The sequence below is a fragment of the Pelophylax lessonae genome, assembly GCF_965119305.1.
Source record: "Pelophylax lessonae genome assembly, chromosome: 2".
Taxonomy (NCBI): Eukaryota; Metazoa; Chordata; class Amphibia; order Anura; family Ranidae; genus Pelophylax; species Pelophylax lessonae.
The window spans coordinates 592,501,727-592,522,377 of record NC_138769.1 but is presented as its reverse complement, the minus strand read 5'-3'; the positions used below and the strand labels follow the sequence as shown (position 1 = coordinate 592,522,377).

The window sequence follows — 20,651 nt, the reverse complement described above, 5'->3', positions numbered from 1 at the left end:
AGAAGACTAAGTTGCAATATATCACATTTGTGTTCTTGTGTTTAGATATGCTTTAAATAATCTTACTGTTATTATTCTAAACATATGCAGCCGCTATTCCCTTGTCCTTTGTACAGTCCTTGAATTAAAAAATGATTATACCAGGTTTTTATACAGACCTAAGATATATTTAACATATTTATTAAGTAGTCTGTGAGGACCTTTTACCTTCAGGTAAAGAAGTTAAAGAAATCCTTTTTTTTTTATATTTTCAAGAGGTCCAAGGAATGATAGTTAAGTCAACAAGTAAGTTAATAATTAATTTTGGACCAACAGACCTAAACACATATATGTAAATAAGAAAGATTTAATGATTTAATATTCGCAGTGTTTGCAAGTATATATGCAAAGGCTTTAAGATCTGGATATCTGAAATAACTTTGTGATTGCTGCAAAAGATATTTTTCTACACGCAGCCAGCATGCTGTCACTATGTCACTAAAAAAAGATAATACAGGCAGCTCTTCCCCTGCTTTTACCAAGACATAATTGTCTGATAAAATGTAACGTATTGCAGACCATGTTTTTCTTAGTGTAATGCTCAACTTAATCTTTTTTTATGAATTGATTTTGTCAAAATATACCATTGCACTACACACAGAAAAACTAAACCACTAACTTCAAGCTCAGTGCCATAAAGGCTCTCAGTTGAATGCATGGGTGCTTAACCTGTGGGCCTCCAGCTCTTGCGGAACTACAAGTCCCATCACGCCCCCCCCCCCCTAACTTTCTGAGCTGGGAAGGAGGGACACCTATTAGCAATAGGTTTGTAAGCAAAGGACACGCCTCGCTACATAAAGAAATAAAACAAAAAATAATTGGTTAACCACTTCCATACAGGATAGTTACACCCCCTTCCTGCCCAGGCCAATTATCAGCTTTTAGCGCTGTTGCATTTTGAATGACAATTGCGCTGTCATGCAACACTGTACCTAAATCGAATTTATGTCATTTTTTTCCCCACAAATAGAGCTTTCTTTTGGTGCTATTTGATGACCGCAAGTTTTTTTCTTTTGCTAAACAAATATAAAATATAAAATTTTGTAAATAAATACGTTTCTTCCTGCACTGACGAGCACTGATGAGACCGCACTGGCAGGCACTGATGAGGAGGCACTGATGGGGTGGCACTGATGATGAGACACTAATATGCAGCACTGATGGGCACTGATAGGCGACACTGATATGCAGCACTGATGGGCACTAATATGCAGCACTGATAGGTAGCACTGATAGACAGCACTGATGGGCACTAATCGGCGGCACTGATGGGCAATGATGGGCACCGGTGGGCGGCACTGATAGATGGCAATTATGGCACTGGTGGGTGGCACTGATAGATGGCAATGATGGGCAGCACTGATGATTAGAGCACTAACAGGCTCCCTGAGCACTGATTGGCATCCCTGGTGGCCATGGGTGGGCATCCCTGTGGCCATGGGTGGGCAACCCCTGGTGGCTCTAGTGGCATCCCCCAAGGGTCTGCACTGGTAATCAATGCTTTGATTACCAGCACATACCTCCCCCCCCTGTCAGGAGAGCCGCCCATTGGCTCTTCTCTACTCACGCCTGTCAGGCGCGAACTGAGGAAAGCTGATCAACGGCACTTCCTATTTACTATGTGACCAGCTGTGATTGGACACAGCTGATCATATGGTAAAGAGCCTACGTCATAGGCTCTTTACCGGGATTCAGAGAGGCGGTGTGTCAGAGTGACACACTGCACCAACGATCATCCGCTCTGCGCGCCCCTATATGATGCCCGGCTGGGATGGGCCAACCACTTTGCGTCCGTCATTTTACTATATGATGGACAGGAAAGGGTTAAACCTACAAGTGCTGTATTTTATCACCACTATTCCTTTATACTGGCTATTGAAAGTTACAAATGCAGCATTTAAGAAATTGGATAAAAGATTTAGCACCTAGAAACACTTTTTGATAGATAAATAATGGATGTTTTAAACATGTACATTATACCAAATGAGGAAAAAATGAGGAGGAAAGAGGGACAAACAGAATTTGCTCCAAAAGAGGGACAGTCCCCCCCAATCAGGGACAGTTGGAAGCCATGTCTAATGTCCCCACAATGCTGATACACACCCAATTATTGAAGACGCTTTTTATTTCCCACCTTGACTGCTGCAACTCACTTCTTGCTTACCTACCTCTACATAGGCTATCCCCTCTCCAGCCCACCATAAATGCTGTTTCTAGACCCATACACCTTACTGCCCCCTCTGCCAGTCCCTTCACTGGTTTCCAATAGCCCAACCTATAAAATTCAAAATACTAACTACAACATACAAAACCATCCACAACACTGCCCAACCTACATCACCAACCTCATCTCAACATATCGCCAAATCATCCTTTCCACTCCTCCCAAGACCTCTTGCTCTCTAGCTCACTCCCGGACTTCTCCAGAACCTCTTCCATCCTCTGGAACTCCCTACCCTGGTATGTCTGGTTAGCTCCGACTCTGTCCACCTTTAGGCGGTCCCTTGAAACTCATTTATCAGGAAAGCCTACCCCCACTTTCACCTAAAAACCATACTTTTTGTACCGTTTCCCCTTTCCTTTGGATTGTAAGTTCCAGGGCCCTCCTATTCCTTCTGCGTTGTAATTTTACTGTCTCCCTTTATATTGCAAAAGCGCTGAAAAAACTGTTGGCACTATATAAGTCCTGTATAATAATACAAATAATAATTAACCAGTATGTTGTTGGATTGCAGCAGGACACTGGAGCACCCAGAGAAAACCTGCACAAATGGAACAAGAATATAACATTTTTTTTTTCATTCTTCCTTTTAGGAACTGAACCCAAGATCTTTGTCTAGCGTGTTAGAAGGGCTTACTACTTCCAGGTTAACTTAACATGGATGTTTTTTAAAATTGTATTTAGTGTATTGCTGCTTACTGTTACGTGAGTCACTTTGGTTGGGGGGCTTGTGGAACCCAGGTTGCTTTAGGGAGGTTGGGTGACTCCTTATCCAGCTTCCCCAGCCCCTCTTATGTGTAAGTTGCCCTGTGTCTAGTAGGGGCACAGGGTGACCAAGAACCCCAGACTCGCTGTACAACCACACTGGAATCAGCCTTTCGTGTTACCTCGGTTATCCTGGGTTCTACTGTATATGTGTGGTTTGTGTTGAAAGAGTGAGGGGCTCTTTAACTTGGGACAATAATATGTCTGAACAGTGTCCCTCAGGAAATATATGAAGATGAACGGTTTGACTTTTCAGATTGCTAGAATATTACAGGAGTGTCTCATAGACCCTTGCTAGATAGTGAGGTGGGGTTTGTTATTGTTAAGTACCTGTATTCCATTGTTCTATTGTTTCTGTCTGCCTTAAGATCAACCTATTATGGGATGTATATGTGTATGTGGATTGGCTGCTAAGGGGGAGGGTATATCTCTTTGTGTCTGTATGTGAATAAACAGTTTATTTTCTGGCTGACTCCAAAACTTATACTGTCGAGTTCTTGGGGTAACTAAAGCCAGATTCACAGATCTCATGTTCCAGAGCTTAGGAAGCAGCTTCTTGATGGAGATACCCAATCGGAGTGTCCGGATTCCGACACACTTACCATGTACAAGGGCCCCTTCGTCCAGCAGCACCTGCCATATGCCCACAGCCTGGGTACGTGACTGGAGGCCAGGGCTGATGGTAATGAGCCAGTCCACAAGCTCCTTTCCTGAGCAGCACTGCCTGTGAGATAAAAAAAAAAAAAAAAAGTAAAAAAAAGCAACACAATAGATTTGTATAAACATATAAAAAAAATGTATAGACGTTAACAGAACAAAATATAAATCTGTATAACAATATATAAATATATTGTACACAGGACACGCAGATATTATAATATTAGGTAGAACTGAAGGAAAAACTTTTTTTTTTTTTTTTTCATTTTGGATAGAATAAGGGAGGGTTATAACTTCTCAGTTTTTTTTTTGTCTGTGTCTGAAACAGCCAAAACAAAGTGTGGGAAATTCCTAGTAGTCACCAGTAGAACAAGTGTACTTGTTGGAAGATTTCCCCTCATTTCTTGTTCTGCTGACAACTCAGAATGTGGCATTTCCCTTCCCTTTCATTCTCGATGATAGCAGTCACCAGCAATGGTGTACGTAGAGCATTTGGCACCTGAGGCGGATCCTATATCTGGCACCCCCCCCCCCCCCCAAACTTTAAAATGTAAAAACACCCACAAAAATGTGTAATGTTTTTCAATAATATCTATTGCACAAATTTCACAGCTCCCATCACAGTGCCCCTTGCAGTCTGCCCCCCCCCCCTGTCTCTCTCATCACAGTGTCTCTTTTTACACTCTCTGCCTCCCCTGCATAGTCCTACCTTCAGCATACACAGATAGCTAATACTATTAATAATGTGTTTACGTTTGAGTAAGAGATTGGAGACATGCTACAGGAGATGGAAAGAAAAGATTTGTTGGGCGCTTATGCTGAGAGATGGGTACCCAATTCGGGGGTCTTGATGGGAGAGGGCGATCAGGGCAATGACCGGTCTTCCGGGGTGCACGGTTACACCATGCTGACACCAAGGGCAGCTCTAACAGGCAAAAGCAGGATCCCACTGACAAACAGAAAAGAGAATAGGCGCAGCTAAGTGTAGCAAAGTGACTTTATTGCACAACAATAGTGTAGACTCACATGGAAGCTAATGTGTGTCCTCAGGGCTCTCGGGTCACTCTCTCAGGGACCGAATCAGGCCGAGGCTTGCGGTCCACCGCTGCCTCGGTCTCATCCGGTCTCTTCCATTGGCCTCTCCTAGAGCGTCATCTCCCGGCTGCTGGCAAGCCAGAGGACGGAAGCGCCATGTACCAGGAAGTGACCTGAGAGCCCTGAGGACACGCATTAGCTTCCATGTGAGCCTACACTATTGTTGTGCAATAAAGTCACTTTGCTACATTTAGCGGCGCCTATTCTCTTTTCTGCTACAGGAGATGGTCAGAGACTGTGGACATGATACAGAAATGGTCACAGACTGCAGACATGATACAAGAGATGGTCACAGACTGCAGACATGGTACAAGAGATGGTCAAAGACTGCGGACATGATACAGGAGATAGTCATAGACTGCAGACATGATACAGGAGATGGTTAGAAACTGAGGACATGATACAAGAGATGGTCAGAGAATGCATACATGATACAAGAGATGGTCAGAGACTGCAGACATGATACAAGAGATGGTAAGAGACTGCGGACATGATGCAGAAGATAGTCAGAGACTGCAAACATGATACAGGAGATGGTCAGAAACTGAGGACACGATACAAGACATGATCAGAGACTGCAGACATGATACAAGAGATGGTCAGAGACTGCAGACATGATAATCTGGCTCTGAGGAAGAGGGTTCTCCCTCAAAACGCGTTAGCCCTATGGACACCTTCAAGTTTGCCTGTCACTATTAAGCATCACGGTCCCGTGGTCTCTGGACAGCTGAAGGAACTCTCTTTTTTGCTTGTACATAGCGTACTCTTGTGAGTAGATTGTATGTTGTTTTTAAAAATTTGTCAATAAATATTTTATGGTATTGCACTAGGTCGGTGCGCCCTTCTCTTGTTTTTTGCTTTCAGTGATACAAGAGATGGTCAGAGACTGCAGACATGATACAAGAGATGGTCAGAGACTGCAGACATGATAGAAAATAGGAGAGCACTAGGGGGACTGAGAGCACAGGGGAAGCAGAGAGCACTGGAGGAGCTGAAAGGGATGGGGGGGCTGGAGAGCATGAGGGGGGACTTGAGAGAATTGGGGGGAACTGGAAAGCATTGCGGGGGGGTTGGAGAGCACTGGGGAGGGAGGCAGGGAGCACTGGGGGGGGGGGGCAGGGAAAACCAGGGGGACAGAGAGCATGGGGGGAGCAAAGAGAGCACTGGGGGAGCCAAGGATCACTGGGGAGCCAGAGAGCACGAGGGGGGCTGAAGAGCACTGGGGGAACTGGAGATCACTGAGGAGGGAGCACAGGGGGTGGAGAGCACTGGGGGAACCAGAGAGCATAGGGAAGGAGCTGAAGAGCACTGGGGGGCAGGAGAGTGGGGGGCTGAAGAGCACTGGGGGGGCTGGACAGCACTGGGGGGCAATATAAAATAAGTTGGATAGGAGGAGTGGTGGGGTAGCTGCATATAGAGGCATTGATCTTTCCATATTCCTCCTGCAGCCGCTGAATGCCTGCAGAAGGGAGAGGAGGCGGATCAGGCATTCAGCGGCTGCAGGAGGAATATGGAAAGATCAATTCCTCTATATGCAGCTGCCCCGCCGCTGCTCCTATCCAGGCACACAGGGAGGCTGCTCGGGCACTTACCTTCTCCTTCTTCCCGCCCCCTGTGAGCAGCGCAGACTGAAGGAGCAGCTACTGCAGCTGCCTTCACATGGAGATGTGGGCTGGGCTGGGCCGGCAGCGCCGGCAGGCACCCCTGAGCGGCACTGGCCTGATACCCCCAACCCAGTACGTGGCCCTTGGGGCCCCCCTGCACCCCTCGTTGGTACGCCACTGGTCACCAGGACAAATAGAGAGGTGTATTCCCCCTAATGGGTACACAGACAGCAATAAAAACCTGACAGGTGTTCTAATCCCTCTCCACTCTATCCAAACCCAAAAAAACAAAGTTTGCTTTCAGTTACACTGTAGCAAGTGATTGTAGACCTATAACTTTAAATCTAACTACACGTTTCTGTGCTGTCCCTGGTTTCAATACATTGAAAAAAATGGTACAGCAAAATGTAAGGGCTGTACTTCAAATCAGAGGTGCAAAGCCTTATACAAGAAACGATCCATCCACTCCTGTATGACGTAAGTTGACCAGATTTTTAAAATGAAATCCGGGGATATATATATATTTTTTTATTAGCAAATGGCACAGGACTGTATAATACACAGAGCGCTGGGCACAGGACTACATAATACACAGAGCTCTGGGTACAGGACCGCATAATACACAGAGATCTGGGTACAGGACTGCATAATACATAGAGCGCTGGGCACAGGACTACATACTACACAGAGCGCTGGGCACAGGACTACATAATATACAGAAGGGTGTTAGGCATAGAGTACAGGGTTCAGAGGCTTGCTATGCACAGAGGACACTTCTGCCCCCACATCCATAGCTCACCCCTGCACCTCCTTCTCTCACAGATTATCTCTGCAGCCACCTTTTAGCCATTCCCCCACAACAGCTAAACTCTGCATCTCTCCATGCAGCTGCATAAGCTCTGACCCCCTGCTCCCCCACTGCCCTCACCTGTGTACAAACAGACCCCCCCCCTCCCCCTAACTACTCATCTCTCGTTCTCGGCCTAAAACTGTCAATTTTTGGCTCTGCCTTTCCTCCGCTGAACAGCAGCAGGAGCAGCAGTGAGATCGTCCATTAGGGGGCGTCAGCATCTGAGCCACTAGGCTGTTTCTCAGCCAGCATGGGATGCCCTGTCTACATTAATCCGGCCCTGAATCCGGGGACAAAACTGGGGACAGTCTTGAACCGGAGACAGTGTCCTCAATCCGTGACTGTCCCCGGAAACCGGGACATCTGGCCACCCTAGTATAACGCTCACTGCTCCGGATTTTAATAGAGAGCTCACTTTTTGCTGTATTATATTTAATTTCCACTGTAAGTAAGGACCTGTTTTGATCATCTGCCTTGTGAATATGAGCAGCCTATATCTTGTGATTCGTGGTTTGTACCCAGAATCTTTTCTCGTCTTGGTCAGTTCAATATTTACTGAGACTGACCCAGAACAAGGCTGCAGTTAAGGAACTCCGAACTCCTGAGTGGTATACTTGTTGTGAAAGATGAAGAAAAAAAAATGTAACCTATTGGATCAGCATGACAGACACACAAATAGTATTTTCATAGGGGAGCCAGCAATGGCAGCCTCCTTAATTTTTCAGTACAGGTTCCCTTGAAGTTTTTTTTATTGCCACTAGATGGCCTCATCTGTAGCAGGAAAGTATTGGCCTGTGAAAGTTGTCAAAGAACATAGCAAATTAGGACATTCTTCATTAACCTAACACATTTAGATTTTTAGTGTGAATTTTTATTGGTATACACTCTTCTTATATTATTGTTAAAAGTCTGAATGTGTAGGTGATTTTTTAGTATGTGAGGATCCCACCTGTGGCTCAATCATTTAAAAAATCCAATATTCCATATACTCCAATCAGTTTTCTTTATTTTGCTATCAATAAACTGCAGATGAGTCAAAAAGCCACAACAGTTTGGACCACAAAACCCAGACCAGCACATTTCTCATACACTGTATACTTGTTCTGTGCACACCATTTTTCTTTTTGGCCTGGGGGGCTCCACAAATACAACAGCTCTATATTTAAAGGGAGCTGTCATTCAGCAAAACAACTGTGTGAGAGCCTGGTACACACAATGAGAATATTGGACAAATGATCATTTCTTTTTTTCTTTTTGCATGCTAGTCTCATATCGAAAACGAATAGGGTACTACAGTTACAAAAATTCTCATAAGACAGAATACAACTTCCTGCAATCATGTATTGTATTGTGATGTAATGTATTCTTTAATTTCCGAGCATGCATGGTCTTGGTCACTTGATTTTTTATGGACGAAAATTGTACAGATTAAACGAAAATCGTTTGTTCTGTCATCTTATAGGAAAACGTTTTGTGTTTATCCCTTCAGATAATTTTGCATGAACGGTCATGATCGGCTCTCGAATGCTGTGTAGTAATGATCAGATTATCCGATTTTCTCATCGTGTATACTAGGCATAAGGTGAAAGCTGTTATTCTCAGAGATGTATAGTAACTAAGTAGAACTACTTCACTACTGTACTTAAGTACCGAAAGGCGGTATCTGTACTTTCCTAGAGTAGAGTTTTTTTCTCCTACTTCCACTTTTACTTCACTACATTTTTTCGATGATTTCAATACTTCTACTCCGATATATTTTTTTTGTGCTGCATAGTTACTCGTTACTATTATAAAAATTACCACTGCCAGAACAGTAGATAGCAGGTTTCATGAAGTTCAAAACATGTGTATTATCAGCGCATACGAAAATAAAAGCTACTGTATGTATAAATAAAAGCTGCATTTGAAATAATAAAAAACAATATGATGTTCAAACTTTTGACTTCTTTCTTTAATAACTACATAACACAGTACTTGTACTTTTACTTTCGGTACTTGAGTAGCAATTTTTTTTTCAAAACTACTGGTACTTTTACTTTCAGTACTTAAGTACCAAAATTTAAAAAAAAAAATACTTGCAATACTTAAGTACAAAAAATGTTGAATACTTTAGTACTTCTACTCAAGTCACTTTTTGATCGAGCACTTCCACTTCTACTCAAGTCACTTTTTGATCGAGCACTTGTACTTTTACTCAAGTATGGGTTTCAAGTACTTTATACAACTCTGGTTATTCTCCAATGTTCACATGGCATTCTAGCTCCAGGGCAGGGAAGCTGAACCCACTGTCAATGATGTTCCTGGATTGTCCTATAGAAATAATGTTTATTTTCCTACTTGTATGTGGTTGATAGAAATACACACTCAGATTTCAGTACCTAAATGACCTCCAACAGTCCCAGGGCTTCCCTGAAATGACTTGTTGCCTATGCAAGTGACGACAAGAAAGACTTTCAATAGAGAGGGGGGAGTGACAGATAGCCTACTGTTCTATTATATAATAGAAGGTATCTTTAGCATTGCTTTAAATGTGCATGCCCCATATTTATCTCAGAGGGCAGAAGTGTCTAACTTTCCTAATTTTAAAGGACAGTTCCAGGCTTGGGAGAATTGTCCAAATAAATTTCCCTGTATTTAAATACCTATACACGTGAGGATCCCTGCTTCCTGAATGATTACATCCTATTATTTATTTTCCACTGTTTTTGATTTGTCGCCATTCTTTATTTGTTCAGATTAGGGTTAATTAAAAGTAGTACGTTCAACTGAAAACACTATATTCCATTGTATAATGATAGAGAGAGTTTTTTTTCAGCCATAAGCTGGGAAATATAAATTGATAGGTTTCCAATACAGCTGTCAGGGTAGAGCAGGGCAATAAGTATTATTATGGGTTGTAATTTCAAACCGTGACTGACTGCTGGAACTCTGGGTGAGAAGGAAAGGATATTATGGAAATAACTCTCTACCCATCTGATCTCTATTATTTTTGGTTGCCCATCCTCTAGACCAGGGATCCTCAAACTACAGCCCTCCAGCTGTTGCAGAACTACACATCCCATCCCATGAGGCGTTGTAAAACTCTGACATGGTTACGACTAAGCGGACGTTTATCTGTGAAACGCGTCAACTACTATGCGTTCATCTCTTGTCTCTGACTGTATTATGGATACACTTTGAATTGATTTTATCTTTTGGATATGAATAAAACAGATTTTATATTTTTCACCTTCAAGTTGGAGTGCGGCTATTTCTCTCTATACATTACAGTTGCCTGGACTGTGGATCCTTGCTGCACCTTATTTTGATGGTTGGGATTACCTTATCACTGGAGCGGTTCTTTTGCCCTTTCTGCTGATCTGAAACTCTGACATTCACAGACATGACTAGGCATGATGAGAATTTTATTTTTTGGAACAACTGGAGGGCCACAGTTTGAAGACCCCTGCTCTAGACACATAGAATGGTTTGATAATAGGATGTGGATAAGTCCCCAGCTCTCTTTGCTCTGCTCGAAACATAGATGACGGTGTGCCTTTATCTTTTAATTGATGTGTCCATCTAATTGGATTATGGATGACCAATGAGGGCTTTCTAACACCTTTCACATATATCTTACCTTATGAGAGCCTCCTACCCTTCCCCCCATATGGGAAAGGGATGACACATACCTGCGGGATTCCAGTGAATCTATGGTTTTAGTACAATCAGAATTGTGGGTTTCATTATGCTGATCATTCACATGTACTCCTGAAGAAGGTTTATCGAAACATGTCAAGTCTACCTGTGAAGTTTATTGGATCTAAGTGAATACTTGAACCCTATATTCAATATTTTATTGCTTGGTTTATGTTTTAGCTTTTATTGACTGTTATAATAAAATGTTTGGGTTTTATACATGTAGTGTTTTCCTTGTATCTATTCTATGTGTTCCACTAAAAGTCCTTGGCTACCACCACTGTTGTTTGTATATGCTAGATGTAAGGATGAGGACAGTCTATTGGATAGTCCACTTTAATAATTTTAAACCTGTTTGCTTTGCCTGCAAATAATAAATGAGCTAAGTTGAGTTTAAAGTGCACTTCTTCAATGTTCAGATCCAAAATAAGCAAGAAACTGTACCTGTGATTCCGAAAGTGGTGCTTTCTGTCACGCATCAGAGTCGGTGACATGCTAAGCAGGTACATTTGCAAAACTTTTGCTGCTCTCCAAATTTTCTGTGACACCACCTGGAGGAATATAGATTTATATCTTATAGACAAGTCTAAACAGTAATGTCATATTAATGTAAAACAAACTACGTATACAAAGCCATGTGCAAAGAACTAGGACATTTAGTTTAGCAAATAGTTTCCTCTAAAGTATCACCAGTGTGAAACATGCTCTGACCTGTGTTAGAGTTTTGAGTGAAAATACCTGCAAAATCAATAATGAATTCAATACATAATTAATTTATTCAAATTGGTAAATATTTGTTGTGGTGCGTTAATGTCCAATGTGTAAAGACAGCCCATTGTTTTTAATTGGCTGGCTTATATACACCAAAAAACAAAAGGTACATCCACTATTTTTTGTAATGCAGCCAACCCCCACACGTGGTAGAGTGTTATCGTGTAACGTGGCTGCATTAGAAAGGTGCACTGGGGTGCCGTTATGAATGAATGGCACTGCAGCAAATCAACACACATGACATTAGTTTTGTACAGAATTGCAATGCCATAGTGTGCACCCACCCCTTGTGTACTCCACTAAGTCTTGAACACACAAGAACCTGGAAGGAACACTTCAAATGCTTGGTGAAAACATTACTGCTGAGCCAACTGACTCATGGCAGATGAAAAGCTTTTGTTCTAGTTTTTACAGCCTGCAAATTCAGTATGCAAGCATCATATAAATCAACTACTTTTGCTTTGAATGTGGCTCACCCAAAGATGGATGTCAAATGGGCAACTCTGCCAGTAGAAATCCTATGGCTGACAATTTGTTGGAATCACCAACATCAGGATAGCTCAAAATGTGTTTGTCCCTGTGGAATTTCTCCCACTATAGCTGAGGCATTGCTAGCGATTGACATTCAGCAGCATTCAAGCCAGCAACAGAGCATCATCTTGCTGCATCTGGCTACAAAGAGAGCAATTTTATGAGTGATCCTGCCACATGTGACCTGTCTCTGGTGACATCAGCCATAAGGCCCTTTTACATGAGCGATTTGATCAGGCCTGCCTGTCAGTTTTCCAGGCGGACCTAATCCAAGGCTCCATTCACCCCTATGGGCAGTTAAGTGAAAATGGACGTGTCCGTTTACATCTGCCACCTACCACTGGGTCTGATTTGGTCCTTTAAAAACATAAAAAAACGGAAGGGGATCTGTCCTCTAGGCAGATCGGATCCAAGGGTATTCGAGTGTAAATAGTTAATTGAGTCCATTTACACCCGGCCGCCCATAGAGCAGAGTAGGCTTTGTCCATGTCTGCTCTGCAGAAACTGAGCGGACATGGATGTGTCATCTTTAGACACTCTATTCCGATCAGCTGGGGATCTGTGCGTGGATCCCTTGCTGATCAGGACAGAGTCTCCTCCGTCTGAAAGGGACCTAAGGGGGTCAGAGTTGCTTTTTTTTTAAATCAGTATATATTTATTAAAACTAGCCATATACTACTACACATTTTTTTTTTACAATGAATAAAAAAATTGTTCCAACTGATCCCTCTTAAGGCTCCATTCACATAAAGGCATCATGGATAGCGGGAGAACTGCCGCGATTCTGCCCACAATCCCGAACCATTGCAAGTCGCGGGACGCCTGTGCGACTCCCGTAACTTGCAATGGCACCCCAAACACGGCGCCTGGCGAATCATGGTAAAATCGCGCAAACATAATCGCCTGTCACCCAAAAGAAGTTCTTTACTTTTTTTCAGGCGACAGGCGTCCCGCGATTCTGTTTGCATGATTTTACTGCGATTCGTCAGGCAACAATCGCTGCAAAATCGCGCCACATTTGGGGTGCCATTGCAAGTCACGAGAAATGCATGGGCGTCCCGCGACTTGCAATGGTTCGGGATCGCGGGCAGAATCGCGCCAATTCTGCCCTCCATCCAAGACGCCTATATGTGAATGGAGCCTAAGTGATCTAAAGCCTTGGCAAAGATCACATTATTTCTGACTATCAGAAATGTTGTATGTGTTTCAAGTCCTTAGGCTCCATTCACATATAGGCGTCTCGGATCGCGGGCAGAATTGCTGCGATTCTGCCCACGATCCCAAACCATTGCAAGTCGCAATTCCCTTGACTTGCGATGGCATCCCAAACGCGGCACAATTTTTTCGCGATTGTCGGCCAACGAATTGCGGTAAAATCACACAAACAGAATCGCGGGATGCCTGTCACCCAAAAAAAGTACAAGAACTTTCTTTGGACGACAGGTATCCTGCGATTCTGTTTGCGCGATTTTACGTGATTCGTTGAGCGACAATGGCTGCAAAATCACGTTGTGTTTGGGTGCCATTACAAGTTTCGGGAATTGCACGGGCGTCCCGTGACTTGCAGTGATTGGGGATCGCGGGCAGAATCGCGGCAATTCTGCCCATCATCCGAGACGCCTATATGTGAATGGAGCTTAACAGATTGCAGATGTTCATTGCTTCCAATCAGACAAGCTATGTCTGATAAACTTGCAGCGAGATAAGAGGATCAGTAGGGCACAGCCATGGCATGGTACTAGTCAGGAAACACAACCTACATAATATGTAATAAGCAAATATCTAAAATGCACAAAAAAGATGAAGTTTAAGTTTACAGCAAAGCATAAATAATCAAATACAAAAATCTTGGTTGCATGGCCATCACACTAACTCTTTAGCTTCAGTACTTTGAGTTACTGACCTAGTATGCAGATAATAAAGCATAATGGATTAGAACAGTCAGGCAACTAATAATGTCTAACTCTGTATTTCTCTCGGGACACGTTTCCTGTAACAAACAATTTGTACTGTGTAACAGTCATTTATAGAACCATAATCAGGGATACAGCCAGTAACAGAAATGTCCATGGACAGTATACTGTATGTGCTGTGCACAGCTACAACACGTGGTTATCAGATAAAAATAAGTGCCATATGTGTGCTGTAGTTACAGGGTGTGTGAGACGTACTATGTTTAAAAAGGGGTGTGGTATCTGGCGAAGAACATGCCAGAACAACCCAAGTCTGCCTGCGTGCCTTGTCTTCAAAGCAGGGAAACAATTCTAATCAGACACAAGCCACTATATGTTTTTCCACTTACGTAACCAGTCATAGGGTGCTCACTACTATTCCTAATCCTTTTCCACCATGAGTTAATATCTATTACCTATCATAATATTAGAGCCACAAATTCTTTGCTTCCCCATAACTGCTTTGACTGTATATGTTTCTATCTACCTCTGAAGCCCACCTCACCTACCTATGCTGCACCAAAGTGAACACTGTAGGTTTGTGGACGGGGCCCGCTCGCCCTGCACATGCAGGGCACTTCTCCTCTGCTTTTGTGTGCTCGTTCATCAGTGCCCGAGACCAAGCATGGCCACGTTCACATGAAAATCAACATTAAGGCGGAACCCCAGCTTAGAGTTGAGCCATACACCGTGTGCAGTGATGTGACATACAGAGTTTCTCTATGAGCATCCTGTCCCATGTCACTACACATCTCTCCTGTATGTTGCATTTAGGAGGGACAGTGCTGAGCCCATGCCCTCTCCACCAGTCTAGCGTATCTCTGTCACCTTTCTCCCAGCAACGGAATGGGGTCCCACCATGCACCTAGTGCAGACCTCATGCGTGTACATAATAACCTTCTTCTCTCCCCTTTACCATGTGGCTAGACATGGGGTCTCTGTACCGCGGGTACGGTCCCAACAGCTTTTGGAGTACTGACCGTTAGGAAGGGAGTCAGAATATCAACCCCTCACTACCAGAGAAACTGTCTTGAGACAATTTTAATGTTTTACTGTAGCTATGTAGTGTAAATATTACAGCAGAGATCCTCAAATTACTGCCCTCCATCTGTTGCGGAACTACACATCACATGAGGCATTGTAAAACTCTGACATTCACAGACAGGATTAGGCATGATGGGAATTGTAGTTCCTGAGCAGCTGGAGGGTCATAGTTTGAAGACTCTTGTATTACAGCCACATCAAATGCATTCACAGAACCCCAACTAAACTATCCTGTGATGCCCAGGCGTACCTTAGCAGGTAGCGTTGTCACAGTGGTGGTTGTTGATTTTGGCCTGTTTTTATGCCTCACTAGCTGTTGCAGTGGGCTCGGTCAGGGCCTCTGCTTCCTCCTTGGGTGTCCAGTGCCCGTTTGGCTCCCCCCTGCTGGCATAGTTGGGTGCTGGTTGACATATGGATGTTGGATTTCCCTTTGGACTACAGTGAACATGTGATTCTAGCAATATTTGTAGATGATGTTTACAAAATGTGCCTAATAAAGCAGATATGGTCTGCAAAACGCATCGGGACAAACAATTTGAGACCATAAATATCAACCACTGCTAGTTGTTCAAAATAGTTGGATCTTAAAAGGATAATCTGTATGGTCACTGTGACCTACCAACTCTTTTTTTATATATATATGTAATAAAGTTTTTTTTTTTTTTTTTTTAAACAAAAAAATCTATTTAATTGTGCTATCTCACATTTAATTACACAGCTGTTAAAGTTCTACATTGTTATTGAAGGGAGTTCTCCTTCTTATTCTTTTTCTGTGATTTTGATTTTGTGATGTGACGGGGGATCAACATTCCAAGAGTCGGTATACGTACCCATTTTTATATACTGTTTCCAGAAATATGGAAACATCTTTGTCCAGACTGAGGTGCTGGCTTTATACCTATGTGTTACACATACAAGTGCATTGCAATGCCATTTATTTTCAGGAGAAACCCAATGCACTTAGGCAGTACATTACAACGCATTGTAACATACACCCATGCAGTGCACTGTGTTGAAAAATAAGGTGCAGATTTCATTTTTCTTTTTTTGTTCTGGAGCATTGGCGTGTAGGTGGGGTGCAGAGTGGTGCGGCGGGAATAACACACTCAGCCCCAGTGCAATGAAAGAACTTGTACTGAAATGATGCAGAGACAATTCACCAATAACTCTGGTAGGAAGGCAGCCCAACTGGGGGACACTCACAGTTCCAACAGAGCGGAATGCAGACAAACTCACAGCGTCTGTAGAGAGGAGAAGAATGTGGCCTGGCTGTTTTGTGCAGGCAGTGTCCAGAGAACTTGCAAGACCTAAGCTTTTCCCTCTCGCCAGGAACCTTTTCCTGCCACTAGTACTGTCCCTACCAGGCGGGGTACCTGTCCCAACTCGCAAATACACGTCAAACCTGGGAGCCAGGGCCTTAAATAGGCTCTGACTGACCCAAGATGGCTACCAGAGTCACATGAGGCAGAAAAATCCAATTGGATATTTCCCCAGTGACACTATAGAGGAACTATGTTCCTCTTGACTACCTTTTAACTGCAGTGCTGCTGCAGAAGTGTGCCACCTGAAGTGGAGAAAGTGGATGACAACTGCCTACAGGCATCCCATTCAAATGAATGAGTTGCCCTAATGCAATGCATGGCAACATGAAACATAACATGCATTCAGATCAGCCCCCCCCCCCCCCTCCCGCTTCTGCTTATCTCTTTGTGACATGCTAATTACAATGTTTGCAGTCTTAGAATTCTTCCTCACCTGACTGTAGCTCAGTGTGTGCTTTTTAATAGTAACAGGTACAGCTTTCTTGATTATTGTATTATGTGAGAAATGTATTTATGCAGACCTAAACATTTACTAAAAGGTCCACTTCAATTTCTATTTTCTTTAGAGTGTATCCCACTGCCTCTTATAAATGGTTGAACTTTCAGACACTGATGAAGCAGGGAGATACTGGCCTATCAATGGCTCTTTCTCAATAAACAGAACAATTCTTTAGGAGACATAACCTTTTCACAAAAAGAATACTGTGTTACCTGCTTTACTGTTTGGCTGTACTCCTCCCGGGATTCAGTGTCAGTAAGTGGAGTCTGAAAGAAAGAAAGGAAATCTTTTTTATATAATAGACAAGTAAAACAAGACATCCGTGGAACTAAATGGGATTTTTCAACTCCTTAGAGAGACTTCTAAGGAACTTACATTGAAAAGGATCAGGCTTTTAGGATTTATATCTCTTAAACAAGCTTGTATCACATATCTTCACATATGTACTGACTCTAACAATTGACAACACATGGCATAGTTGTAAGAAGAAACATAACACTTTCTATAAAAACTGTGAATGCAGTTGCTACTGATATTAGCTGATGTGTTCTTAAAGGAGAAGTTTAAAGTTCACAAAAAAAAAAAAAAAAACACACACACATACTCAACTCCACTGACTCTAAGCCTGAGAACTGAGCGATCACATGACCGTTGATTGCTCATTTTTTGGTCTTTCCAGAGCAGAGAGCGGTGACTGTCAATCACCGCTCTCCACTCTGCCCTTCCTGCACTCATTGGAGCACTGGGCTGGAGAGGGGGCGGGCGTACCTGGCTTCAGCTCTCAACTGAGCACTGAGAGCTGGAGCCTGCTGACTTTCAGGCAGCTAGGTGGATCCCAACAATATGATCAAGATATAACACATAAAAAACTGTGCTCGGATTCGGTAATTTAAAATAAAGGTCCAGCTGCTAGCACAAACGCAGGGATATCGGCATAAAATGATGATAGTCATGAAAGGTGCAGCGCTGATAAACAATTTCAACTTTTCCAAGGAAGTCTGGTAATGTGCAGGAAAACAGATGCAGATGGAATATTTAAGGAAAAATCCAAACAGAACCTCCACCAACACCAAACACACTGCCTCTTACCCCAAAACTTAGACCCCCTATTAGAGAGGGTCAGATGAGCTTGGTAATAAGTCTCTGGCTATAAAGCCACAGGCCTCCCGTCAAGTCCTCAAACCGTGTAGATATAGTCTACTCTGAGATCTTGCAGAGGCATACAAAGCTTAGTATTTGTGGCCACTAGTTGTATTAAGTGCAGCTGCCGGTGTTTTGATCTCAGCGCTGGGTGAAGTCCTCATCCTTTGCAATAATACCTCGTTATACAGCCGGTAGGTAACCCTCCTCCTCCCTGAACCGCTCCATGTCAGTTGAACCAACTATATGGTCAAGATACTTTGAGAGCCTGGAAAATTAGCCGGCTGCCAGCTGATTCTGAGTACAGGTTCACTCCTGTGACCTACAAGGAAGTATGGGCAAAAAAGCTTTGGCCATTCTTCTCTTTTAAAGGTTATGTGTAAACGAAATATGAAAAATGAAATCTTGGCAAACTGTTTAGGTCCTGTGTCGGTCTAACATCATCTCGAGATGCTTCTAAGATCATTATAAATTAGTTGACAGCTGGAATTAACCTGTAGCTGACCTCCGTATGACCAACATCTAATCTGCGGGTTTTTATTCCCGTAGGTTTGTATAAATAAATTGCAGTGCATGTTGGCTTGTTAAAAAGTTGCCACGACCTGATTTCTAGCCAATAAAATGCTGTAGCCTAAGCAAACCTTAGAATGGTTTTGTATCACCTGCCCTGGAAAATTAAAAAAAAATATTGCCAATTTCTTACTTTCTCCATGCTCCAGCGCTGTGTCTGACTTCCTCCTTGGCCTAGGCTCGCCAGTCCTCTTTGGTCAACATTACACTCTCCTCATTCTGCCCATTTTCTGTGAGCCCATCCTGTTGTTTACATGCCCCTTCCTGCCAGGTGATTAATTATCAAGTTGGCTGAGCTCACAGTACTCCAGTCTTAGAAGAAAGTCTGTCTGCCACCACTGGTATATAAAAAAGAGGAAGCTGCCATGATGTTCCTCAACCAACTAGAAGACTGCATACAAAAGGTATATGGGGAACAAGGAGACGGTCCAGTTCCACTTTAAAGTGGTTCCTAAAGGCTTGGTCTTTTTAACTTAATGCATTCACTGCGATCCTGTTAGTGATCCAGCACTCTCCTGGCTGGAGTTTTCTCTTCTCTTCCCTCTCTTTCTTTTCTCACAGGGACTCTGGTAGCAGCGGGAGCCATTGGCCTACTGTGTTAATGCTAGCTAGACCAGTGTGGCTGCCCAGGCCTCATTGACCTTGAGAGGATTAAGGTATAAGGTTTTGTACAGATTCCTTAACCACTTTACCACTAGAGGATTTTGCTGTCTTACGTCTGGGCCACTTTTTGCGATTCGGCACTGTGCGACTTTAACTAACAATTGCGCGGTCGTGCGACACTGTACCCAAACGAAATTTACATCCTTTTTTTCCCACAAACATAGCTTTCTTTTGGTGGTATTTGATCACTTGTGCGATTTTGACTTTTTGCGCTATAAACAAAAAAAGAGCGTTTATTTTGAAAAAATAACAATATTTTTAACATTTTTTTATATGAAATTCCCCCCAAAAGAATGTAAAAATCAAATTTTTTTAAAATTTTTGGCCAATTTGTTTTATGCTACCTATGTTTGGTAAAAAACAAATCACAATAAGCGTATTTTGATTGGTTTGCGCAAAAGTTATTGCTTTTACTAACAAAGGGAAAGATTTCTGTCATTTTTGGTGTTTTTTTTTAACGCGTAATGTCGGCGATCTGCGATTTTTTTTGCGGGACTGCGACATTGCGGTGGACAGATCGGACCCTTGACTGACATTTTTGACACTTTTGGGGGTACCAGTGACATTACTGCAGTAATCAGTGATATACAGTATATGCACTGTTACTGTAAAAATGACACTGGCAGGGAAGGGGTTAATTTTATTGGAGAGGGAGGGGTTAATGTATGCCTGGTGCTTACTAACGTGTGTGGGGGAAGGTGACTGTGTGACACAAGGACAGATCGAGGGTTCAACTATGCTGAACCCTGCAATCTGACCCTGCCTGTCACTTAGGAGATCCGCCCGCTTGTGTTTACACAAGCAGGCGGATCTCCACACTCTATTCCCCGACAATCGGGGAAGAGCAGCGGCGATCGCCGCTGCTCCTCCCCTGGCCCGACTCCCGCTGTGACTGAATACAGCGGGAGCGAGCCTCTGGCGGCGCGCGCGCACCGCCGAGAAAGGGGAGTGTCTGGAGACGTAGGTCTACGTCGCCAGACGATAACGAACCACTTTGCCGCAGTAGGCTCAACGTGAGCAGACGGCAAGTGGTTAACTGATATTCTCACTATATATGTTCTGGTGCAATAATGTCTAAATCCCTTTCTCGCTCTCTAGATACTTTATAGCATCCAATACTCCTGATGAATGGACGGAGGTCCAAGAAACGGGTCGAGATTACATTAAAACTTGGATGCAATAATTTATTCTCTTATTCTAATTATTTATTAATTGATATATACAGTGATTCCATATTGAAATTAATTTTC

At 43.1% G+C, this 20,651-nt stretch overlaps 1 protein-coding gene across 1 annotated transcript in view; it reads right to left on the bottom strand.

Moving 5' to 3' along the window:
- The window catches only part of RAPGEF3 (Rap guanine nucleotide exchange factor 3), a 154,287-nt gene that overhangs the window by 68,043 nt on the left and 65,593 nt on the right, over positions 1–20,651 (bottom strand). Inside the window, exons 2-4 of the mRNA XM_082248510.1 lie at positions 17,241–17,294; positions 11,354–11,460; positions 3,628–3,749 (exon numbers count right to left, since the gene is read on the bottom strand). Coding sequence (XP_082104636.1) covers positions 3,628–3,749; positions 11,354–11,460; positions 17,241–17,294 — 283 coding nt within the window. The remainder of the gene's footprint in view (positions 1–3,627; positions 3,750–11,353; positions 11,461–17,240; positions 17,295–20,651) is intronic.